The following is a 26492-nucleotide window of genomic DNA, read 5'->3' as shown; positions in this document are numbered from 1 at the left end:
GGAGCAGGGATTTGAGGAGAATTTATTTCAGACATGCATAAATGATGGGGTCCTTAAGGCAGGCATAAGAAAATAAAAGCAAGACTGAACCACCTTCTGACAATTCAATCAGGCTCAGATGTCAACAAGACATGGTTTAGTTCTGACTAGTATGGAATATAAGGGTAATATTTTCAATCCTGAATGACAAAGGAACATGATATGTGTTATCTTAATTGTATTTTACCTGAATCTGATAGATCTGGCAAAGAATGTCTAAAATAGTTGTTCACCTTATACAGGTATGCGCTGCTTAATGACCATTCGGGCAACGTCCGACCACATATACGTCAGTCGTCCGTGGTCCCATAAGGTTTTTAATAGAATTCAGAAATCACGACCTGAGAAATGGACATAACAGGAAGGACTCAACAACTTCCTGCACGCAACACGTGTATCTCATGTCTTTTGTATCCAAAGCTTATATATGTAGGTACTGTACTTTCTATCTTTCACGGCTTTCAAACAAAGCAAAACCAGTGCTAATGATGACAGCAGCAAGAGACAAAGGAGAAATATCGATTTGGAAGTGAAGCAAAAGGTTATTAAACAGCACAAAGGTGGAAAAACAGTGAATGCTATTGTTTGTAATTTCGGCATGTCGCACTCGACAATCGCAACAATCCTCAAAAACAAAAAATTCTCCGAGCTGTTAAAGGATCAGCTCCAGTGAAAGCTACAAGGCCTAATGAAAACGTGAGAGGAACCTATGTCATATCTGGAGAAATTGCTGATGACGTGGATTAAAGACCAAACACAACAGCGATTTCCTCTCAGCACGTTGACAATCACTGCTAAGGCACAAAGCTTGTTCCAGATGCTTAAAGAAAAAGCAGAACCAGACTATGATATCGAGTTTAGTGTTCATTCTGGGTGGTTCAGGTGTTTTCATTAACATTTTTTTGCTGCATAATATGGAAGTGAGTGGTGAGACCTGCAAGTGCTGATGTGAAGGCAGCAGAAGAGTTTGTTTAAACTGTTGATAAGCTCATTGTAGAAGGAGGTTATTTGCCCCAGCAATTTTTTAAAGATGTTTTATTGAAGCAAAACAGCCAAATTTTTCATAAACAGATACTCATTTATAAAAAAGACAGAAAAACAAGCGAACAAAAGAAAATGCACCCTCCTACCCGCAACCCTGCTGTGATGATAATTTCTCTCTTGTTCACAATTTTAAAAAATAGCAAAAATAAAATTCGATCAGGTAAGGTATGAGGTCCTACAGCAGATAATAGGGGCGCGGGAGGGCAGTTATCTGTGCTAATTCAATAACCGAGGAGGTGTAATAAGGTCAAAAAAGAGCCCCATATTTTTTCACATGTTTCTGGTTTCTTTCTCGCACTATAAAAGATCTTTTCAGGTGAAGTATAGAATGTTTAACCATTGCCTCTGTGAAGGAGGAAGTTCAGATTTCTAGTTTTGTAGGATGCACTTTTTCCCAGCTGTGGCCACAAGCAATATAAATATCTGAGGTTATTCTAACGATAAATTTCCAAAAGTCTTCCAGATAAGAGCAATTCCAAAGCACATGAATTAAATCTCCATCACATGTTTTACACCTCTAACAATTGAGAGGGGTGTTATGATATATTTTATGCAGTCCATGTGGAGTGAAATAGGTCCTGTTAAAGTTATTAAACTGTATTTGTCTATTTTAGTTGAAATTAATAGATATTTCAAGGATATTACACCAATTAGCACCATTATAATTGCATTCAAGATTTGATTCTCATTTATTTTTTATATCACTTTGGTATAGATTGACAAGTTAATAATATAAATAGTCGATGTCAGACCCTTTGCTTCACTAAGCAATTGCTTTTCAAAAAGGGATTCTGTTGGAATTTGTGGAAAGTCTATATAACTTACAGATCCAGTCATCTGATAATATTTAAATAAATTATTATTTGGTTTCCAGTCAATTTTATCTTGGCAATGTAAATCTTCAACCATTCGTATGCTACTATTAACCCAACTATTTTAGTATTTCGTCTGCAGTTGGATGAAGGATATTGGGGTTATTCCTCAGATGAGTTTTCTGGAATAATAAGGTATTTATACTAATAACTGTGAACTTCTTGCCTTACTGCAAAAGAGTTTAGTATTATAGGTTCTTAGTGATATTTAAAAGTGCTTTCTTAGAGGTTAAGAAGGGAAGAACTTTTGTTCAATAGGAAGCCATCTAGCCTGATTGTCCTCAGAGTGCAACCAACACCATATTGAATGGAATTGAGCTGCAAGGTAGTAACATTTAAAATTTGAAAGATTTAATCCTTCCTTAGATGAGAAAATATTTTTTTACCCAGAGAAGTGTGAATCTGTGGAATGCTCTGCCACAGAGGGTGGTAGAGGTAGATTTGCTGATTATGTTCAAAAGAGAGTTAGATAAGACTCTAGTGGACAAAGGAGTTAAGGGTTAAGGGGATAAGGCTGGAAAGGGGTACTGATGGTAGTGATCAGCCATGATCTGTAAAATGGCGGTGCTGGCTCGACGGGCCGAAGGGCCTACTCCAGCTCCCATTGTCTATTGAACAAGTTCCTAAATTAGAAATTCCTTGGCATAAAGGGCCAGAAAAGGTTGAGAGCTTGACCTTAGAAACTGAACATAGATTTATTTAGTTCATTAAATAGATTTTTGAGGATTTTAATTGGGACACATTGGAATAAATATAGAAATTTAGGGAGTATATTCATTATAATTGGGTTCACTCTATTAAGAAGGTAGGGTAATGATTTTGTTGGATTAGACAGGAAAACTAAAAGATCGTTGGCATAAAGGGCTAGTTTGTGTTCATTTGAGCCAAATTTAATGCCAGTGATGGTGGGATTAGAATGAATAGCAAAAGCCAATGATTCAATAGCTATTAAAGAACAGCAGGTGGACAATAGACAATAGGAGCTGGAGTAGGTCCTTCGGCCCGTCGAGCCAGCACCGCCATTTTACAGATCATGGCTGATCACTACCATCAGTACCCCTTTCCAGCCTTATCCCCATAACCCTTAACTCCTTTGCCTTGCACTTGGACAACCTTGGAGGATGCCTCTGGACAGCAGGAAAGCACCTGACTTGACTCCATAAGTTAGAATTTGAGCTTTACAGCCAGCAAAAAAATGTTTCAATGTATTGAGTAAATCTCTCTCCAAAATTCATTGCTTTAAGAGTTTGCAAAAGGAAACTACTGTAAATATTCGAGTATAATGCAAAAATTTTTCCCCCTCTTTCCCCTCAAAAATAGGGGGTCGCATTATACTCGAGAGTGATATTTTAGACGGCAGCATGACTTAGGCGGGTGAATGGCAGCGCGACTTGGGTGGCCAGGCGGGCGAGCCACGACTCAGGTGGGTGAGTGGTAGACGGCAGCGCGACTCGGGCAGGCAAGCAGTAGGTGGCAGCACGACTCTGGCGGCCAAGGGGAGGGGGGCGGTCATGAGAGACGACATCGCGAATCGGGCGGGTGGGGGGAGGGGGGATCATGAGAGACGCCAGCGTGACTCAGGCGGGTGAAGGGAGGGTGGGTCATGAGAGACAGTAGCGCGACCTGGGCGGGTGAGGGGAGGGGGGATCATGAGGGACGCCAGCATGACTCGGGTGGGTGAGGGGAGGGGGGTCGTGAGAGACGGTAGCGCGACTCGGGTGGGCGGGCGAGCGGTTGGAGAGGCGGCAGCGCGACTCAGGCGGGTGGGGGGGGTCTAATATACACGGGTAAAATTTTCCCCCCTTTTTCCCCTCAAAAATGGGGGGGGGGGGATGTCACATTAAACATGGAGCGCATTCTACACAAATATTTAAGGTATATTCAATTCTGTCATAACGCCTTCTCCACATCCATCAACAGTATCAGCATGGGATCATTTTTGCTTATCAGCCACTTCCATTATGTGGAAAAAAATCTCTGTACATTGTCAATTCCATATAGATTTTGACAAAGCTTGTCTGGTCAGCATTAATAATTTTAGGGATAATGTCATCTGTTCTTAATGCAATTAATTTTGATAAAATTTTGTAATCTAAAATCAAAAGGCTAAGGGGCTGATAAGCACATTTTTGATGGTCCTTGTCAGGATTTGGCAGTAATATTATTGTAGCCAATTCCAGAGAGCTAGGCAGAGTTTTATTAGTCAGTGCTTCCTTAAACGTGTTCATTAAAGGGGTTAAAACCTTATCTGAAAAGGCTTTAAAGTATTCAATTGGAAAACCATCTGGCCCCAGAGCTTTATTGTTCTGTAGAGACTTCATAGCGCCAAGAACCTCTTCTTCAGATATATCAGCATCAAGACAATCTTTATCCTTAGTAATTTAGGCAGAGTTAATGAGTTAAAGAAATGTGTTGTTTTGGTGTTTCCAATATAATGATGTCTTGTTTAGTGTTTCATAAATCTTGTAAACTTCTTAATTAATGAGGGATCTCTCATCATCCTTAATAATAGATTGAATAAATCTATTGGTCTCTTTCTTTTTTTTAGTTTGCCAAAACTTACTAGTTTTGTTTTCAAATTTGTAATAATGATCATTTGTCCTGGCCATGTCTGCCTCAGCTTTACTTGTTCATAAATTATTATATTGGATCAGTTTAAAACTTCTTCACTTTTAGTAAAAAGCATGTTCACTTTCAAGATTTCCAATCTCTTCCTTTAAAGATATAAGAGTTTTCCTTTTTTCTCTTATCTTTTGCATGCTATATGAAATGACTTGACCTCTCATAGATGCTTTTAAAGCCTCCCATATGTTAGAGTGGGTATAAGAATATGAATTGATTTCCATAAATAAATCAATGTGGCCATTCATGAATCTAAGAAATTCAGGATCCTTAAGCCTATGTGTTTTGAATCTCAAATTTGATGATTGTGTAATATTAATCTCCCAAGACATTTTTATTGGATTATAATCAGAAAGTATGGCCGGTAGATAGGAGCATTCAGTAACCCTGGATACTATACTTTGGGATATTAAAAACGTATCAATTCTAGAATAGGAGCTGTGGACATTTGAAAAGAAGGAAAAGTCCTTTACATTTGGATTATGTTGATGCCAAATATTGCATAACCCCAAATCCCTTGTGCCCTAATCAAGTAACGCTGTATGGGCAAAACCTCCTTATTCTGGAAGCGAATGCCTGAAAGGACCTTCATCCATAAGGAGGCCAAGTCAATGCCAGGCTTTAAGGTATTTTAAAGAAAGTGTGACAGTATTGTTAGGAGGCAATGTTGCTGGCTACAATTTAAAACCATTTCTTATTTGGCATAGTGAAAATTCCAGGGCTTTCAAGAACATTAACAAACACTCTTACCAGTTTATTACAGGATCAATAAAAAGTCCTAGATGACACAAATGCTTTTTCAGAACGTCCTTCTTGATTGCTATGTTAATGAAGTGGAGAAGGACTGCTTAGAAGAAGGCATACTTTTCAAGATTTTGCTAATTGTAGACAATGTTCCAGGACATCCCTTTTTCATTGGTGACCTCCACCCCAAACATCACCTCTTTAGTCCAGCTAGTGGACCAAGGGATTATTGCAGCATTCAAGGACATTGGCTCTGGCTGTTGTTGCAACTGATGACACTGGCAAGATACTGATGCAGTTCTGGAAGGAGTACAACATTTTTCACTGCATAGAGAATGTTGCTTGGGCCTGGGATGATGTGGCCAAAGAATGCATGAATGGCATATGGAAAAAAATTACTGAAGCAGTATATGCATGACTTTAAGGGATTTGAAAAAGATGCTGAGATTGCAAGGATTAATAGAGTGTTGTCGACATGGTAAACAACAACTTGAACCTAGATATAGATGATGAGGACATTGAAGAGCTCCTCGAGGTGGTTCTTGAGGAATTAACAAATGAAGAGGTGCTAGAGCTAATGCAAGCGAGAATAGTTGAAGAAGAGGCAAGGGAAAAGGAAACTGCAGAAGGAGAAGAACAGGTGCAGTAGAGGTTCACTGTTAAGGGGTTAGCCAAATTCTTTGCAGTCCTTAACAGCTTGCTCAAGGGTGCTGAAGAGATAGACCGAAACACTGAACGCTTTTCAGTGATAGAGGAATGCTCATTCAGTGTTTGTTAATGTATATTAAAAAAAATTCTGAAGAAAAGAAAAAGCAAACTAGGCAAACAACACAGGGCATATTCCTGAAGAAGACAACACCTCCCCAAGGGCCTCAGCCAGGTCCTTCAGGCAATGCAAAATCCAGGCTGAGACAGAGAATGGTGTCTTTTAATGAGGACCAAAGTTTGTAACATGTTGAGAAAATAGATAGTGAAAGAATTTGGTCCTGTTGTTTGATTCCTTGAGAATTTGACAAGAAATATACAATTTGGAATGTTTATTCTGTATCATTCTCCATAATTTAAATAATGGTAAAGCAATTTTACAGAATAATCTTTCATTTTTTTCCACAATAGAACATAAGAAATCACCTGCTAAATTGTATTAATGGTTAAAATGTAATTAAAATTATTTCTAATTTAATGCCCTATATCTATGCCTTTACAATATGTATGTAGCTCAAAGATCCCCTAATTGCTCTATTTTGCACCTCTGACATGCTGTTACTTGAAAGATGTTTTAACGTCTCTCTTTAATTACTGCCTTCATTGTTCACACATGTGAGTAATACATTCATGCTTAGTTTACAATGAAAAGAATCCAAAAGCTGGAGAATTCCATGGTCTACTTAACTTAAATCAAAGTATCAACCATGGATCAGATCCTGAGAGTTGCAGAAGGAAAGTTTCACCTGTTGGATATGTTTACAGTTTCATACAAAACTCAAAATTGACCATGTTTAGTTTTTCATATTTATTTTTTATTTCTCTCAGCCTTCCAGTCCTTAATCCAGATGGCCAAATGTGCAAAGTGGAGGGTGGAGCAAAGTAATTGTACCAATTCAAATCAGGCACTGACCACAAAACTAAAGAAAGATTAAAGTTATTTGTTAAAATTTGCATGAATTTTATCTTCAGTTGACACCGATTCATGTTCTTAACAGAAATTAATTGAGCTCATGGCCACTTTATGATAAGAGCCCAAAGGCAGATAAGAGTTTTTGAACAGCTGAACAGTGAGGCATCATTTTTTTTGAAAGATTGATTTATTCTTTTCTTTCATAATAAAACATTGCTATAGATATTTTTGTAGTCATAATTAAATTATTTCAAGATGTATTGCACTTCAAATCACAAATTTGTGCTATTGCCACGAGCACGATTGGTATGGTGACAGGGTTTCATTAAATTATATAGTCTAATTTATGCCAATCTTTGTATATATTGAATTTATTGGAATTGTATCTGAAAGGGACCTTTTGAACAGCTGGCTGGGGGTTGGCAGAATGTGTTATAAACTGATTGAATTCTCTGCTATAAAAGACTATTGAATACCACTTCGAAACTTTGTTTTTAATGACTGAATGACATCAATAGCTCGCATTTTTTCAATTGTGATTGCATGCAGGTCTCTGAAACAGAATTAACAGATGAGAGTCTCTCCATAAATCTATCTGACCTGTTGGCTTTTCCAGCATTTTCTGGTTTTATTTCAGATTTTTTGCATCGACTGTTTTTTAAGATTATAGTAACAGCTGAGAGCTATGGAAAAACTATTAGCTCTCAACACAAATTAATTCATTAATTTTCAGTTACAATGAATGAGTAATTCTATATATTGATGATGCAAAGCTCAGTTGTATATTTTCATATCAATCCTTGTAATTTTCTCAGTACTTTTTCATTTGAATCTGGGCAGTAGTTCTATCCTTAAGCTTTTATTTACAATTAGCAAGATTTTTTTCAGTTAATTTCTTTCTTATCTTTCACTTTTTATATTTGAAAAATATCTTGCCTAGTGAATAAATGACAAGCTCATACTTATTTGTTTATACTGAATTAACAACTTTATCAGATGTACTTTTAAAAATAACTGAGCATTACATGGAAAAACATCTTGGTTTGAATAAACTTCTTTATGGCATCCTGTTGAGGAATGCTCAACACTTTTGGGAAATTACTCATGGTAAGATGCTTCTATACTCACCAAAATCATTTTGATAGGGGATAGAGATTCTCTTAAGGTGGTAAATATGTGTGTGTCAAATTGGAATTTGTGACAATTTTGTCACCTTGTATTGTGACCATATAATTAGTTTCACAGATCCTATTTTGTCCTTCTGTAACTATTTTTAAAAAATAATGCTGAATAAACTATTGTTACAGGCCTCAAAACTTTGATCCTTTGAACAATGTCACGACAAAGTTTTGAATTAAAGTGCAACAATGGAATATACAGAAAACAAAATTGATAATAAAAAGGGGAAAACAGAGCTTTTGGTACTGAGAAGCATCATGGAGCCATGGTAACTAATTGCATTTGAAAGGTTGGGGAATCCAGAACTGCTTTATCTAATTACTTCAGCTGGAATTTCTCCTATACAATATTTTAAAATGAAGCAATAGGTGTTTACACAGCATTTAAATTATCACATTCAATTATGAATTGAATTTGCTTTGTAATTCAAAAACCTCAAAGCTATAGTCCATTTAACTTCTATGTGATATGTGCCATTTAACCCAGTGCCATGACTACATTCCCACTGCATTTGTACCTATTGAAGGTGGTACCAACAAACTGCAGTTAATATTTTCAGTTGAAAAATAAAAACAGGATTGTCGTGTTCTTCTTTCACAATGGCTTCATTTTCCATTGCTGAATTCAAAAATTAACCTCAACTACTCGCATGAACAAACCACTGAATCTATTTAAAGTTAACCTCGTGATTGAAGCTATTCAAGAAATAAAAACAATACCAAACCAAGAGATGGTACAAAATATTGATTAGGAGGTATAGGCACAAATGCAGCATTTCCAGTGGGCATAGGGGTAGATACTAAGGGGGCAATAAGAGGGAAAGCATGAGGGAGTCACAAAGGGAACAATCCCTGCAGAAGACAGAGAGAGGAGGAGTGGGGAAGATGGTTAGATCACGTTGTAGGTAGTGGTAGCATGTTTGATGCAGAGGCTGGTGGAGAGATCCTGTCCTGTTGCATCTTGGGGCTGAGGAGGCCAGGGCAGATGTGCAGGAAATGGAGAAGATGTGGGTAAGGGCGGAGTTGACGGCAGTGGAAGGGAAGCCACATTCCTTGAAGAAAGAGGACATTTTGGATGATCTAAATGGGAGCAGATGCGACAGAGATGGAGGAATTGGGAGAAAGACACCATAGTATCTTCCCCTATCACTTCTCAGCTTTTTTTCTATACAGCCCTGTGATAGTACATATCTATCACCAATGTACATAGTGTATATAGTAGTGTATATAGTTACTGTATCTAGACTGTGCTTATAGCGATTGGCTGAGAGCTAAGCCACACCCATTACCTGGGCCTTAAAGGGCTGTGTCCCTAGCCAGGTCGGATCATTCCGGACTGGTCGGCCACCTGTGAAGAGCTCCGGTCTTTTGCTAATAAAAGCCTTGGTTTGGATCAACAAGTCTTTGGTTCTTTCTTTCTTTTTTTTTTTTTTTTTTAATTTTTTATTTTTCACACCATAAATCACAATAGCCATGATATACACTTTTTCTTTTCCACACATTTACAGTGACTTTTTCTCCCTCCCCCCTCCCTCCTCCCAAGCCACCCCCCCACCCCCCCCCCTCTCATCCATTTTAGGTATACAATCTAGGTTGCATTAATTCAGTTAGACAATGTTGTCATTCAACAAAAATACACCAGAAATTCTACTGAGTCCATTCTTTTCTTTTCTTCTCCTTCCATCAACTTAGGTAATGTTTGTTCCCGGTAGGTTTTCGCTATTGTATTTAATGTAAGGCTCCCATACTTGTTCGAATATTTCAATATTATTTCTTAAACTATATGTTATTTTTTCTAATGGAATACATTTATTCATTTCTATATACCATTGTTGTATTTTCAAATTATCTTCCAATTTCCAGGTTGACATAATACATTTTTTTGCTACGGCTAGGGCTATCTTGACAAATCTTTTTTGTGCATCTTCCAAGTCAATTCCAAATTCTTTATTTTTTATGTTACTTAGGAGAAAGATCTCTGGATTCTTTGGTATATTGTTTTCTGTTATTTTATTTAATATCTGATTGAGATCATCCCAAAATTTTTCTACTCTCTCACATGTCCAGATTGCATGAATTGTTGTTCCCCTTTCTTTTTTACATCGAAAACATCTATCAGATACTGTTGGGTCCCATTTATTTAACTTTTGCGGTGTAATGTATAGTCTGTGTAACCAATTATATTGTATCATACGCAGCCTCGTATTTATTGTATTTCTCATTGTTCCAGAGCATAACTTCTCCCATGTTTCCTTTTTTATCTTTATATTTAAATCTTGTTCCCATTTTTGTTTAGTTTTACCATTTGTTTCCTCATTTTCCTTTTCTTGCAGTTTAATATACATATTTTTTATAAATCTTTTGATTAACATTGTATCTGTAATCACATATTCAAGGTTACTTCCCTCTGGTAAACTCAAGTTGCTTCCTAATTTATCTTTCAAGTAGGATCTCAGTTGGTAATATGCCAGCGCTGTATCTCCAGTTATATTGTACTTATCTCTCATTTGTTCAAAGGATAAGAATCTACTTCCTGAAAAACAATTTTCTATTCTTTTAATCCCTTTTTTTTCCCATTTTCTAAAGGCAAGGTTGTCTATTGTAAAAGGGAGTAGCTTATTTTGCGTCAATATTAGTTTTGGTATTTGGTAATTTATTTTATTTCTTTCTACATGAATCTTCTTCCATATATTGAGGAGATGGTGTAATACTGGAGAAGTTCTATGTTGTACCAATTTTTCGTCCCATTTATATAATATGTGTTCAGGTATCTTTTCCCCTATTTTATCTAATTCTAGTCTCGTCCAGTCTGGTTTTTCCCTTGTTTGATAAAAATCTGATAGGTACCTTAATTGTGCGGCTCTATAATAATTTTTGAAGTTTGGCAATTGTAAGCCTCCTTGTTTATACCATTCTGTTAATTTATCTAGTGCTATCCTCGGTTTCCCCCCTCTCCATAAAAATCTCCTTATTATTTTCTTTAACTCTTTGAAGAATTTTTCTGTCAGTTGTATTGGCAATGCCTGAAATAAGTAAAATGTTCATTTTAATACAGTTTATCCTTCCTATCAGTGTTAGTGGTAGCTCTTTCCAATGCTCTAAATCGTCCTGTAATTTTTTCATTAGTGGATTGTAATTGAGTTTATATAATTGGCCTAGATTTTTGTTTATTTGCACACCTAGGTATCTTATTGCCTGCGTTTGCCATCTGAATGGGGATTCCTCCTTAAATTTTGAGAAATCCGCGTTATTCATAGGCATTGCTTCACTTTTATTTACGTTTATCTTGTATCCCGACACTTCTCCATATTCCTTCAATTTCTTATATAGTTCTTTTATTGATAGTTCTGGTTCTGTTAAGTACACTATCACATCATCCGCAAACAGACTGATTTTATATTCCCTGTCTTTTATTTTTATTCCTTTTATATTATTATCTCTTCTTATCGATTCTGCTAGTGGTTCTATAGCTAGCGCAAACAATAATGGTTATAGTGGGCATCCCTGCCGCGTTGACCTGCTTAAGTTAAATTGCTTTGATACATGTCCATTTACTGTCACTTTCGCTAACGGTCCCTTATATAATGCTTTAATCCAATTAATATACTTCTCCGGTAAACTGAATTTTTGCAATACTTTGAACAAGTAATTCCATTCTACTCTGTCGAAGGCCTTCTCTGCGTCTAAAGCAACTGCTACTGCCGGTGCTTTATTTCCTTCTACTGCATGAATTAAGTTAATAAATTTACAAATATTGTCTGTTGTGCGTCTTTTTTTGATAAATCCAGTTTGGTCTAAATTTACCATTTTCGGTACCTGTTCTGCTAATCTGTTCGCTAATAGTTTAGCTATTATCTTATAATCTGTGTTTAGCAGAGATATTGGTCTGTATGACGCTGGTGAGAGTGGATCTTTCCCTTGTTTTAGTATCACTGTAATTATTGCTGTTTTACATGAATCTGGTAAGTTTTGTGTCTCATCAATCTGGTTGATTACATCCAGGAGGGGCGGTATTATTAGGTCTTTAAATGTTTTGTAGAATTCTATTGGGAGTCCATCCTCTCCTGGTGTCTTATTATTTGGTAAATTTTTTATTATCTCTTGTATTTCTACTGTTCCAAATGGTTCTGTTAATTTATTTTGTTCCTCTATTTGTAGTTTTGGTAGTTCAATTTTAGTCAAAAATTCATCTATTTTCCCTTCTTTCCCTTCGTTTTCGGTTCAGTATAATTGTTCATAGAATTCTCTGAAGTTTTCCTTAATTTCTTTTGGATTATATGTAATTTGTTTGTCTTTTTTCCTTGTTGCCAATACCATTTTCTTAGTTTGCTCTGTCTTAAGCTGCCATGCTAGGATTTTGTGTGTTTTTTCCCCTAGTTCATAATATTTCTGTTTTGTCTTCATTATATTCTTCTCCACCTTATATGTTTGTAATGTTTCATATTTTTTTTTTTTATCCGCCAATTCTCTTCTTTTGGTTGTATCTTCCCTTATTGCTAATTTTTTTTCTATGTTTATTATTTCCCTTTCCAACTGCTCTGTTTCCTGATTATAGTCCTTCTTCATCTTGGTTGCATAACTTATTATTTGCCCTCTAATGAATGCTTTCATTGCGTCCCATAGTATAAACTTATCTTCCACTGATTCCGTATTTACTTCAAAGTACATTTTTAATTGTTTTTCAATAAATTCTCTAAAATCCTGTCTTTTAAGTAGCATGGGGTTTAATCTCCATCTATACATTCTTGGAGGGATGTCCTCTAGCTCTATTGCCAATAACAGGGGTGAGTGGTCCGATAATAGTCTAGCTTTATATTCCGTTTTCCTAACTCTCCCTTGAATGTGGGCTGATAACAGGAATAGGTCTATCCTTGAGTATGTTTTATGTCTAGTCGAGTAGTATGAGTATTCCTTTTCTTTTGGGTTTTGTTTCCTCCATATGTCCACAAGTTTCATTTCTTGCATTGATTTAATTATAAATTTGGTTACTTTGTTCTTCCTGTTAATTTTTTTCCCCGTTTTATCCATATTTGGATCCAAATTCAGATTGAAATCCCCTCCTATTAGTATGTTCCCTTGCGTATTAGCTACCTTCAAAAAGATATCTTGCATAAACTTTTGATCTTCTTCGTTAGGTGAATATATATTAAGTAGATTCCAAAGCTCTGAATATATCTGACATTTTATCATAACATATCTCCCTGCTGGATCTATTATTTCCTCTTCTATTTTAAATGGCACATTTTTGCTAATTAATATAGCCACTCCTCTTGCTTTTGAATTATACGATGCTGCTGTTACATGTCCTACCCAATCTCTCTTTAATTTCTTGTGCTCCAATTCAGTTAAGTGTGTTTCTTGGACAAATGCTATATCTATTTTTTCCTTTTTCAGTAAATTTAGTAGTTTCTTCCTTTTAATTTGGTTATGTATTCCATTAATATTTAGAGTCATATAGTTCAGCGTAGCCATTTTATATTTTGTTTATCTTCTCTTTCCGTTTTTCCATCATTACCTTTCCTCCTTTTCCATTTCTGTTTTCTTATTTTCAACTCTTTACCAGACAACATTCCTACAACATCCAACATTTTCCTTATTCTCCTATTTCTATCTTCTTTATCCCCAATCTCCCCTTCCCCTCCTGAGTTGCCCTTTATCCCTTGTCGGACAACCACATCTCCCCTCTCCATTTGGATTTGCGAATCCCCTCGCAAGCGTCAACTGATTTTGCAGTGACCGCTCTTTTCCCCCACCCAGCCCCCCCCAGAAAAGATTTCGCTTTTTATATGTCACAAAGGTCACTCTTTTAATTCCCTCTTTATTCTCTCTATTCCATTACCTTCCCTTATTAATTCTTGTCTATACTCTCTATGTTTTCCTCTAATTACAGATACTTTCACATATGCCCATTGTCTCTATTCACTCTTATACCTCTTTACCCGCATACATATCAATCGTGGTCATTTTTACCCTCCTTACCCATCTTCATCCCTCAGTCTATTTTTGTCTTTACCCACATACATATCAATCGTGATGATTTTTGCTCTCATTACCCGTCTTCATCCCTCAGTCTATTTTTGTAATTGTTCTGCAAATTTTCGTGCTTCTTCTGGATCCGAGAATAGTCTGTTTTGTTGTCCTGCAATAAATATTTTCAATACCGCAGGATGCTTCAGTGTAAATTTATATCCTTTCTTCCATAAAATCGCTTTTGCTGTATTGAACTCTTTTCTCTTCTTTAGGAGTTCAAAGCTTATATCTGGATAAATGAAGATTTTTTGCCCTTTATACTCCAGTGGTTTGTTGCCCTCTCTTACTTTTTCCATTGTCTTCTCCAGTACCTTTTCTCTTGTAGTATATCTTAGGAATTTTACTACAATAGATCTTGGTTTTTGTTGTGGTTGTGGTTTAGGGGCCAATGCTCTATGTGCCCTTTCTATTTCCATTTCTTGCTGTAGTTCTGGACATCCTAGGGCCTTAGGGATCCATTCTTTTATAAACTCCCTCATATTCTTGCCTTCTACATCTTCCTTAAGGCCCACTATCTTTATGTTATTTCTTCTGTTATAATTTTCCATTATATCTATTTTTTGGGCTAGTAATTCTTGTGTCTCTTTAGTTTTTTTATTAGATTCCTCCAATTTCTTTTTTAAGTCTTCTACCTCCATTTCTGCTGCTATTGCCCGTTCTTCCATCTTGTCCATTTTTTTCCCCATTTCTGTTAAGGTCATATCCATTTTATTTATTTTCTTTTCTGTGTTGTTTATTCTTCTTCTTAAATCATTGAATTCCTGTGTTTGCCATTCTTTAAATGACTCCATGTATCCTCTAACAAGAGCAAGTATATCCTTTACCTTGCCTTTCCCTTTATCTATTTCACTGTATTCTTCCTCTTCTTCTTCCTCTAGGTTGACCATCTGTTGTTTCTTTGCTGCCCTTTCCTCCTCTTCTTTCTTGTTTCCATTGTCTTCTGTGGTCTCTTCTTGCTGCAGGTGTTCTGCAGCTGTCGTTGCCGGCTGTGGAGATCGACTCCCCAGCTGGTCCCCCCTCCCGTCGGTGTGTTTTTTTTCATGCGCATCGCGCATGCGCGACTCATCGCGCATGCGCGGTTGCGCACTTTTACTCGGCTCTGTGAGCCATTGTTGTAGTTCTCTTTCTACCGACCTGAGGTAGTGGGGTCTTCTCTCCACAGCGGGCCTCTTCGGACAGGTAAGGCCTTCACCTTTTTCCTCCGTTGTCTTCTCTTCCTCTCTTCTTTCCGTTGATTTTGATTTTTCTCCTTTTGTCTCCATCTTCTTTCCACCTTTATACTCACTTTTCTTTAACTTGTATTTCTGTGCCTTTGTATTTTCTCTTGTTTTTCCCGACTTTTCTGGAGAGGGCTGGAGTTCACCGTCCGGCCACTACTCCATCACGTGACTCCTCCCAGTCTTTGGTTCTTTCGACGAGCTCTACAAGCCCTCCTACTCATATCCACCTATGATCTGTTGCCTGTGCTCCTCTTCTTGCCCCTTCTTCCAACCTGTCCCAGCTTTTTATTCAGTTGCTCGTCTACATTTTGCTCATAACTTGACAAAGGGCTAAGGCCCAAAGGTTGATCATATATTTTTGCTTCCTATGGCTGCTGTTACAAGCCCAGAGGACCCATAAACCCAGCAGCAATTGATATTCACCAAGACAAATGGTTACTTAAACAAAAGTTGCTTTTAATTATCTTTAAACATTAAAACTTTAGCTTATCTATTATTAACAACCCCCTTCTAATTCTAAGCACATGTGTATGTAATGTGTGGATAAGTTCAGAAATGCTCTTTGGTTCACTGTCCAATCTCACTTCTCATTCCTCCAAGTTCACTGGTTACAGGCAATTCTTATACTCTGTACAGAATTTAACATGTATAAAGTTCACCAGGCTTTGGTGCTCGAAGGTAAATAGTTATCACTCAGGAAGGTTCTTGTTGGTTTTCAGAGAGAGTTGTGATGTTCCAGGACCTCCACAACTGATGTACTTCCATCAGATACCTCAGTGTCTTGCTGATGAAACTTGCCCTGTCAGGGTTCTCCAGATGATAACCTCTTTCTTTCAGGTCACCACAGAGTTCCTCTTTGTTTATTTTATTCCAATGAAACATTAGACAGCCAATCCTCTTCTCTTGCATGAACCACAAGGACTTCGACCAGGCTATCTTCCAAAAGCATGCCAGCTTGTTCTGTTTCAGTCCCAGCAACTTCTGCTGACTGACACTGTCAAGTGATCTCTGCTTCTCACTCTCTCTCTCTCTCTCTTACACTGAGACTGAGTGAAAGCCTGTTTGACTCTCTCTGCTTACAAAACCACATAACCCTCTTACAACAGCAAATTCTCCTTTCAGACAGCAGTGGCTCCAGCCTACTCTCATCTGTTGCCATGATAAGCAATAATCCATTAGTGACTCCTCTTGAGCACTCTTCAAAGCTCTTGCAAAAAGGTGAGAGAAGCCACATTTTCCAGTATTTCAAATAAGATCTGTTTTAAAGTGTTTGCATGTGACCTACTCTAAAAAGCCTTTCCCAATTTATCTCCCCAAAACATTTCTATATACTCTTGTCACACTGCAATGTGACCTGCTGAATTTCTCCAGCTCTTCTGTGTACTAAAGTAAAATCACAGCATCTGCAAACTTTCTTGTTTAACTGTTTTTCAAAGACATCCATTGATTTTAACAATTTTGATACTTTATAATCTAGCATATTTGTATGTAGAGCAGTGGCTCACATACCACTTTAAGTTATCCCTTACTAGCCAGAGAGCACCTATGGTATAGGATGCCATAGGTGCTCTGAGGTTAGTAAGGGGTTCTTCTTCTTTGGCTTGGCTTCGCGGACGAAGATTTATGGAGGGGGTAAAAGTCCACGTCAGCTGCAGGCTCGATTGTGGCTGACAAGTCCGATGCGGGACAGGCAGACACGGTTGCAGCGGTTGCAGGGGAAAATTGGTTGGTTGGGGTTGGGTGTTGGGTTTTTCCTCCTTTGTCTTTTGTCAGTGAGGTGGGCTCTGCGGTCTTCTTCAAAGGAGGTTGCTGCCTGCCGAACTGTGAGGCGCCAAGATGCATGGTTTGAGGCGATATCAGCCCACTGGCGGTGGTCAATGTGGTAGGCACCAAGAGATTTCTTTAGGCAGTCCTTGTACCTCTTCTTTGGTGCACCTCTGTCACGGTGGCCAGTGGAGAGCTCTCCATATAACACGATCTTGGAAAGGCAATGGTCCTCCATTCTGGAGACGTGACCCACCCAGCGCAGCTGGGTCTTCAGCAGCGTGGACTCAATGCTGTCGGCCTCTGCCATCTCGAGTACTTCAATGTTAGGGATGAAGTCGCTCCAATGAATTTTGAGGATGGAGCGGAGACAACGCTGGTGGAAGCGTTTTAGGAGCCGTAGGTGATGCCGGTAGAGGACCCATGATTCGGAGCCGAACAGGAGTGTGGGTATGACAATGGCTCTGTATACGCTAATCTTTGTGAGGTTTTTCAGTTAGTTGTTTTTGCAGACTCTTTTGTGTAGTCTTCCAAAGGCGCTATTTGCCTTGGAGAGTCTGTTGTCTATCTCGTTGTCGATCCTTGCATCTGATGAAATGGTGCATCCGAGATAGGTAAACTGGTTGACCGTTTTGAGTTTTGTGTGCCCGATGGAGATGTGGGGGGGCTGGTAGTCATGGTGGGGAGCTGGCTGATGGAGGACCTCAGTTTTCTTCAGGCTGACTTCCAGGCCAAACATTTTGGCAGTTTCCGCAAAACAGGACATCAAGCGCTGAAGAGCTGACTCTGAATGGGCAACTAAAGCGGCATCATCTGCAAAGAGTAGTTTACGGACAAGTTTCTCTTGTGTCTTGGTGTGAGCTTGCAGGCGCCTCAGATTGAAGAGACTGCCATCCGTGCGGTACCGGATGTAAACAGCGTCTTCATTGTTGAGGTCTTTCATGGCTTGGTTCAGCATCATGCTGAAGAAGATTGAAAAGAGGGTTGGTGCGAGAACACAGCCTTGCTTCACGCCATTGTTAATGGAGAAGGGTTCAGAGAGCTCATTGCTGTATCTGACACCGTGAGCAGGAAAGGGCTTTGGCAAATACTAGAGAGTAAGGGGTTAGTGGGGAAAAAAAAGGTTGAGACAACAGACGTAGAGAATTGTTTAACTTTGCAACCCCTGGCTTCAGTATGTTTTCAAGGTCTGGCCATGAGCCATCTTCCAATCCAAAAACATTGAATTCAAAGGCATCTTCTGACATTCATATCTAGTGTTTACGTTGTTCATCAGTCCAAAATGATACAGGCAGAAAGATCATGCTAAAATTATGTAATTATTGTTTGTGGCCTATTTGCATATGTTGAATAAGTATATTTACATAAATCTTTTCTGCCAATTTCCCTCAAAGTTTATGATGCGCTATCCCATTGCACTTCAGGTGTGCTGACGCCTGCAATGTCCCCAAATGCGGGATACTCGACTGCAAAATTTGTGATAGTGGGGGGCTGCGTTTTTTTAATTTTCTTTTAAATAGAAAAAAAATAATAAATAAAAAAGTTTATGATGCAACCACATTTTTCAACTGATAGACCATGAATCTGATTCTCATTTCCTCACTCTGATATTCTGTGCTATCTGAAAGGAATCTTTGTCATCTATTTTTCTTGGTTACTGCAACATTCTTGACAACATTAGCTCAGTAATATGTAGAATCCAGATTTTTTTGTCACATTGGATTAATAATGAAGGTATGTGATCCTTTTGTGTACAACAATTTACTATTTTACGAAATTGCTGAAGGTCAAATTGTTCCCCCATGTTATTACATAAATTGTTCAAATCAACTTTATTAGTGCTCTTCCAAATTTCATAGTCCTTTTTTATGTTCACCTTGTAGTGATTTTTGTTGGAAAGAGAGCCAAAAAAGAAAGACATCCACCAGAAAATTTCAAAGCTCTTTGTAGGTTGACTGGTTTTAAAGTTGAGGTGCTGTTGTAACAAAGTCACAGCCAAGTAAATACCCAATGAGCTCATAAACTGCAGTTTTTGAGGCATTGATAAATAGCATTGCAAAAGACACTGAGGCGAACTCATTTGCTTTCTTGTGAAACAGTGTAATGAATTCTGTTATCTCAACCTGAGAGAGTAGAATAACTCGTCAAAAGACACTCCCTCACAATGCAATAGAGTTTTGCCCTAAAGTCTCTGGATTGAGATGTAAATCAGAATCTTCTGAACAATAGAAGCTAGAGCTGACAAAAATTTGTGTGAGCTTGTTCAATTGATAGTTTACATTTTTTGAGAAAAGGCATTTTCATGTCTGCCCTCCAATGTCATGAACTACAATCAATTTTGTTGAACCCAATTTTGATCCCATTGCTCATGCATTCCATTATGTTCAATATCTTTTGGACTTAAAATGGACACTCATTTATAATTTGCTCAATTTTTTTTCAATAACCACAAAATTATTTCTTGATTAGTTTGTTGAAAGTGGTTCATTTGTCGTGTACATGCCATTGTGAGTTTTCCTGTATTTGCATTCTGCTCGTCTTTCCTTGCCCAAAATGGAAATCTTTTAACTATTCTCATAATGCTTTTGCCTTTGACTTTTTTACTGTTCTGCCAAATTGTAATATGCTTCCATGAAGACAGATTTGAAGTACTAAACAGGCTATTTGGCATATACCATGTCCAAGATGACCATGGAATACTTACCTAAACGAATCTCATCTTCTAGCAATTGATCTATAACTTGGTGATTCAAGTGTTAATTTAAATGCTTCTGAAATGTTGTGCAGTGCAAGGAGGTGCAAGTGAATGGGTTGGTGATGGGGTTTTAAAGCAGAGTGATTGAGAAATGGAAGTCTGTGCAAAGGTCCAAAAATATTTTTGAGGGAGCTGAAAACTGGCCCCATTAAAAAGCCAAAAAGTAGAACTATGGAGGAGGCATGAGTTGGAGAGCAAAATGCACGACAAGGGCAAAGTTCAAGAAAAGTGCAGAGAGTAAGATGATTAAGGGAATGGAACTAAAAGTTCGATGTCAATACATAGGGCAGCAGGGAGCCAGTTTAATAAGACAACTAAGATATAACAATAATACACTACAATAATCAGATAGTCACATTACAGTGAAACTTGCATCAAACCATCGGACCAGAAGTCAATACAGAGGATCTTCAATATGGCTGAGAGGATCACTAGGGTCTCCCTTCCCTCAACTGACAACATTTACTGGGAACTTTTCTTAAATCAGGATCAAAGAAATATTGAGAACCCTTTCCATTCAGCACACGGTATCTTTGACCCACTACCATCAAGAAGACAGAACAGGAGCCTCAAAATCAAGGCTGCAAGGCTGGGAAATAGCTTCTACCCACAGGCTGTAAGATTGATGAACAGTATCCTGTAACTGAGTAAATCATCATAAAATATTTACATGTATTTATTTCAAATTATATAGTTATATATATTTTTGTGTATTTGTGTGCACTGTAGTCCACTGTTTAATCTGGTTGTAACTTTACAGTCCGATAATAATAATCCTGAAAGTCAGGTAGTATTTTAAGTTGGGAGTATCTGAGATGGAATGAATATTGTAAAATGAGAGCATTGCAGATCCACTGACTGTTATAAATAAAAACTTTGTTAAGGGAAGAAGGCTTGGTAAACCATTGGATGCACACTCGAAAACAATAGTTAAAGGAAGTAGTTTTGGTAATATTGCTTCATTTTCTGTTCATTTATCTTACAGACTTAATGAAGCCCCAGTGAAAGGATTTGAAAAAGATGTTGGGACAAAGACAACACTCCGAATCACATATCCCGAAGGAGCCATCCAAAAACCAGCACGGTATGAGAGGGACTCGTTATTCGTGTTTGCTGGATTCAAGCCTCAAGATTTCAAATGGTTGAAATACATTGTTTACAAAGAAAAAGTGGTAAGTAATCCCATTCCCAGATAGTTGAGCATTTTAAATGGAACAATAAAGATACAGCCGATTAGACATTCGTGTTCAGTGAAAATGGCCTATTAAACCTTGAAGTTCAATTGTTCCTTTGGGAAGAAATGCTGAATATGATTAATTGAATAATATGTATGCTCGGAAATGTCTCTTTTATTATTCCCTGGTGATGTAATGTAAATAAACTGAATTTTTGAATGACCACATTAGGATCGAATCTCCAGTAAGCTTCGAAGTGCTCAATCATCTTCATTAAATAGCAGAAGAGCACAATACTCATCAAAACCATTCATGAATATTCAGCAATAATGATCGATGACTGAAGATGTTGATCAGTGGTATTCACGAATTTGTCTGATTATCCAATGTTTGCAATCCATTGATATCAATGAACAATAAATGTGCGTGAAAAATGTGTTGAAATCATTTAATAACACTTATTCTTTTCCTAAACTGATGAAACAAGAGGTAGCATTGGTAAATATCAACAGTTCAGTTTGAGGTGGGGAATTGCAGTCATTAAATATGAACCAGTTTCATTACAATTTTGTCTATTTTCCTTGGGGTCCCCTTGCTTTTCATGATTTGAAATGTAACATTACTTCTGTGCCACTGCTGTTTTGTTTTGTCTGCTGTTTTTTTCATTCTGGAAAATAAGCCATGAGTTTTATCTCCTGTTGTGAGAGAAAATCAAACTGATCTTAACAGTAGACTGTAAAGTATCATAGAATGGATGAACTGATTTTGACATGATCCTTTAACTCTATTGTTTCTCAATGGATGTTGCCTGACCTGAATATGGGGTTCATGGTTAGTTTAGTGGTTAGTGCAGTGCTATTGCAGTGCCAGTGGTCAGGACCAAGTTTCGAATCCTGTGCTGTCTGTAATGAGTTTGTACATTCTCTCCATGTCTGCGTGGGTTTTCTCTGGGTGCTCCGATTTCCTCCCACCGTTCAAAAAACGTATCAGAGTGCAGGTTAATTGGGTGTAATTGGGAGGAACGGGCTCGTGGGCAGAAGGGGCCTGTTAGCATGCAGTATGTCTAAACTAAAAATTAAAATGTTCCATCGTTTACTGTTTTTAGACCAAGTCTGCCTAATCGGTCCTTATACAGCGCTCACCATCCCAGGAATCAAACTGGTGAACCTTCATTGCACTCGATTGCAAGTATTTTTTTTTCTTGGAGAGGGGTCCAGGCTTATGCATAATATTACACAAGCAATACCTCATATATGCATCTCAATTGTAGTGTTCAAATTCTCCTGCAACAAAGGTCAATGTATTATTTGTCTTATATACTGTATCTGTGCTTTCAAAGATTTGCGTACATGGACACTGAGTTCCTTCTCAACACCTGTAAATCTCTAAATTTTAACCAAAATGGATTATCTCACATTTATACACAATCAATTCTATTTGTCATGTTCTCTCCCTACCCACTTAACCTGACCATCCTGTAGATCTTTTTTCACCTCTTTTTCATAGCTTATACTACTCCAGTACATTAATTCTTTTTACAGCATGAATGCTCTGATGTTGTTTTTGCATTTGTACTTGCCAAAGATCATTAATGCTCAATTGTAGGTAAAGACCCTATTATCAAAAGCTGGAGATGCCTGCATGCATAAACACGGTGAAACAAGCAAGTCTGCAGACGCTGTAATTGTCGTAAAAGAACTCAGCCGGTCTTTCAGCGTCCTTAGGAGACAAAAAAATTAGTGCTGAAATTTTGGGCCTGAGCCATTCTTCAAGGAATAAGCAGAATGACCAAAACACAGAAAATCTCAGAATACAGACAGTGCCAGCTGGGGGAGGATTCCAGACCAAACAAAGGTGTTAATTGGATATGATAAGGGGAGAGGTGAGAATTGATTATGTCTGTGTGAAAGGAGATGGGAGAAAAAGACAAGAGCAGGGAAGGCGACCGAGGAAGGGGGTGGGGGGGGGGGGGGGGGGCAGTGTTTTTTTTAAATCAAAAGCCAGAGAAGTCCATGTTAACGCCATCTGGTTCAAGGGTGCCCAATCGGAAGATGAAGTGTTGTTCCTCCAATTTGTGGGGGGTCTCAGTCTAGCAGGCCACCCATTTCAATTCCCCATCTCATTCCCTTGCTGACGTGCACTGCCAGACTGGAATTGCTTTATGTAATGTCAGTTCATGAAATTCATTTCCAAGCCATTCACGGCGCCATTGGTGTTGATATTCAATAATGGTTTCAACAAATGATGAGCTCAAACACTGAAACTTTATGAAAAGTCTTTATTGAAATACAGGTACACAATCCTTTATCCGGACATCTAAAATCTGGAAAGCTCCAAAAATTGGCAAGTGGGTAAAGAGACGGCACCGTGGGCCAGGCGGGCGAGGGGGAGAGACCAGCAGTGCAAGTCAGGTGGGCAAGGAGGAGGGACCGGCAGCGCGAGTCGGGCGGGCGAGAGACCGGCAGCGCGTATCAGGCGGGCGAGAGACTGGCAGCGCGAGTCGGGGGGGTGAGGGGGTGGGGGAGACAGCAATGTAGTTTTCTGTTATACACTGTGGATTGGTGTCAAGCCAGACAGATGGTCGAAGAATATTTCTTTTTCCTTAAAGCTTCCAAGTTAATTGATAAACTTAAGGGAGCTCATTTTATTTTTAAAAAAGCGAATGTCCTAATCATTTTCTTGGTGAAAGGTCAGTTCTGTTTAACTGCTGAAAATTACTGACAAATTACTTGTGGTTTCTGCAGAGTAGGGCTCTGATTGTACAGATTGAGAGCCCAAGGTCGGCCATTACCAATATGGTTTTTTTCCATTGTGTTTCATACTGATAATTTGGCCCAGCTTAAGAGACCAACTTTATAATAAAGGGTTGTGCATAAAGGTCACGCAAAAGATTACATATACACATATATGTATATTCAAGTTTGTGTGTATCTGTATAGGAGACTTTAGATTTTGATTATTTCTTGCGTCTTTGATTTCTTTGGCAGACAATATGAAAGAAAATCCTAAGGGTTTCTACAGGGGTATATTAAGAGCAAAAGGATAGTAAGGGACAAAATTGGTCTCCTTGACGATCAGAGTGGTCAGCTTTGTATGGAGTCAAAAGTGATTGGGGAGATCTTAAATGTTTTTTTTTCGTCAGTATTCACTCAGGAAACAGGCACAGCGTCGTGGGAAGTAAGGAAAACAAGAAGTGAGGTCACGGAATGTATACAGATTAAAGAACAGAAGAAATAGGAGCAGGAGTCAGCCATCCGGCCCATTGAGCCTGCTCCTCTATTCAATAAGATCATGGCTGATCTGATCATTGACTCAACTCTACTTTTCCCCATATCCCTTAATTCCTTTTTTATGTAAAAATCTATCTAACTGAACTTTAAATATGTTTAATGAAGTAGCCTCAACCACTTTCCTGGGTGGAGAATTTCATAGATTCACTACTCTCTGTGAAAAAAGTTTTTCCTCATCTCCATCTTAAATCTACTCCCCTGAATCTCGAGGCTGTGTTCCCTAGGTCTGGTTTCACTTACCAGTGAAAGCCATTCTCCTATTTTTATCTTAACTATCCCTTTCATAATTTTACATGCTTCTATAAGATCTCCTCTCATTTTTCTTAGTTCAAATGAGTATAATCTCAGATGGTTTAGTTTCTCCTTGTAGGTCAATCCCCCTCATTTCTGGGATCAACCTGGTGAACCTCCTCTGGACTGCCTCCAAGGCAGTAAATCCTTCCTCAAGTATAGAGACCAGAACTGCACACACTACTCCAGGTGCAGTCTCACCAGTACCTTGTATCGTTGGAGCATGACCTGCCTGCTCTTGAATTCAATCCCTCCAGCAATAAAGTCCAACATTCCATTTACCTTCTTAATAACTTGTATCTGCAACCCAACCTTTTGCGATTCATGCACAAGTACACCCAAGTCCTTCTGCTGTACAGCATGCTGTAGTCTTTCACCATTTAAATAATAATCTGCTCTTGTACCAAAGTGGATGACCGCGCATTTAAAAACGTTGTACTCCATCTGCCAGACATTTGCCCACTGCCCTAACTATATCCTTCTGCAGCCGCAGTTTGGTTTTTCACTTAATTTAGTATCATCCGCAAACATGGCTACACTATGCTCTGTCCCTCTTCCAAATCACCAATGTAAATGATGAACAGCTGCAGGTCCAGCATCAACCCTTGCACTTACCACTGTCTGCCAATCAGAAAAACACCCATTTATCCTGACTCTCTGCCTCTGTCAGTTAACCAATCCTCAATCCATACCAAAATATTTTCCCCGACTCCATTCATCTGTATCTTATTGATAAGTCTCTTGTCCGACACCTAATCAAATGTCTTGCTTTCTTTAAGCAAATAAGAGTGGATAAATCCCCAGGGCCTGACAAGATATTCCCTCGGGCCTTGAGGGAGGCTAGTGTAGAAATTGTAGGGCCTCTGGTAGAAATATTTAAAATGTCCTTTGCCATGGATGTGATGCCAGAGGATTGAAAGGTAGCTCATGTTTAAAAAAAAAGCTCCAAAATAACCCAGGAAATTAAAGGCCGGTAAGCCTGATGTCAGTAGTAGGTAAATTATTGGAAGGTGTTCTAAGAGAATAGATATAAAATTATTTAGAAACTGATGAGGGATAGTCAAAATGGCTTTGTGCATGGTGGGTCATGTTTAAGTAATCTGATGGAGTTTTTCAAGGAGGTTACCAGGAAAGTTGACGAACGAAAGGCTGTGGATATTGTCAAAGTCCCACATGGGCGGTTAGTCAAGAAGGTTCAGATGCTAGGTATTCATAGTGAAGTAGTGAACTAGATTTGACAATGGCTAGATGGGAGAAGCCAGAGGGTAGTGGTGGATGATGCTTCTCAGACTGGAGGCCTGATGATGAAACCACAGTTGTCGGCAGAATCACAAATGGCAATGAGGTAATGTACATGAGGGAGATCGAGCAGCTTTTTGAGTGGTGTCACAACAACCTTGCCCTCAACATTAGCAAAACCAAGATGATGTTTGTGGACTTCAGGAGGGAGTCAAGGGAATACAACTCAGTCCTCATTGAGGGCTCAGTAGTGGTGAGGGTCAAGAACTTCAAATTCCTGGGTGTCAACATTTCCGAGGATCTGCCTGGAGCCTCCATGTTGATGCAATCACGAAGAAGGCCCGCCAGTGGGTCTATTTTATGAGTTGCTTGAGGAGATTGGATAGGTCACCAAAGACACTCGAAAACTTCTACAGGTGTACTGTGGAGAGCATTTTGGCTGGTTGTATCACTGTCTGGTATGGAGGCAAGAAAACACCCCAGAGGGTTGTTAACTTGAGGTACGGGATCCTAAAGTCAAGCACTCAGTAGTACAGGGACAGCTCCTTCCTGAATGATCAGTGAACCAAAGACATTGCCTTACTTTTCGTAGACTACTCTTTAAATTTTTT

General features: G+C 38.5%; 1 protein-coding gene across 22 annotated transcripts in view; it reads left to right on the top strand.

Annotated features, from left to right (window-relative positions):
- st3gal3a (ST3 beta-galactoside alpha-2,3-sialyltransferase 3a) overlaps positions 1-26492 on the top strand; it is an 847148-nt gene that overhangs the window by 631312 nt on the left and 189344 nt on the right. For 21 of the 22 annotated variants that reach the window (XM_069938965.1, XM_069938959.1, XM_069938973.1 and 18 more), the window contains one exon: positions 20872-21058. In XM_069938965.1, the coding sequence (XP_069795066.1) occupies positions 20872-21058 (187 nt within the window). Of the gene's footprint in view, positions 1-20871; positions 21059-21292; positions 21486-26492 lie in introns of those variants that run through there. The other variant, XM_069938981.1, reaches the window with a different exon arrangement.

Source organism: Narcine bancroftii, chromosome 5 (assembly GCF_036971445.1).
Source record: "Narcine bancroftii isolate sNarBan1 chromosome 5, sNarBan1.hap1, whole genome shotgun sequence".
Taxonomy (NCBI): Eukaryota; Metazoa; Chordata; class Chondrichthyes; order Torpediniformes; family Narcinidae; genus Narcine; species Narcine bancroftii.
This window is presented reverse-complemented; position numbering and strand designations above follow the sequence as displayed.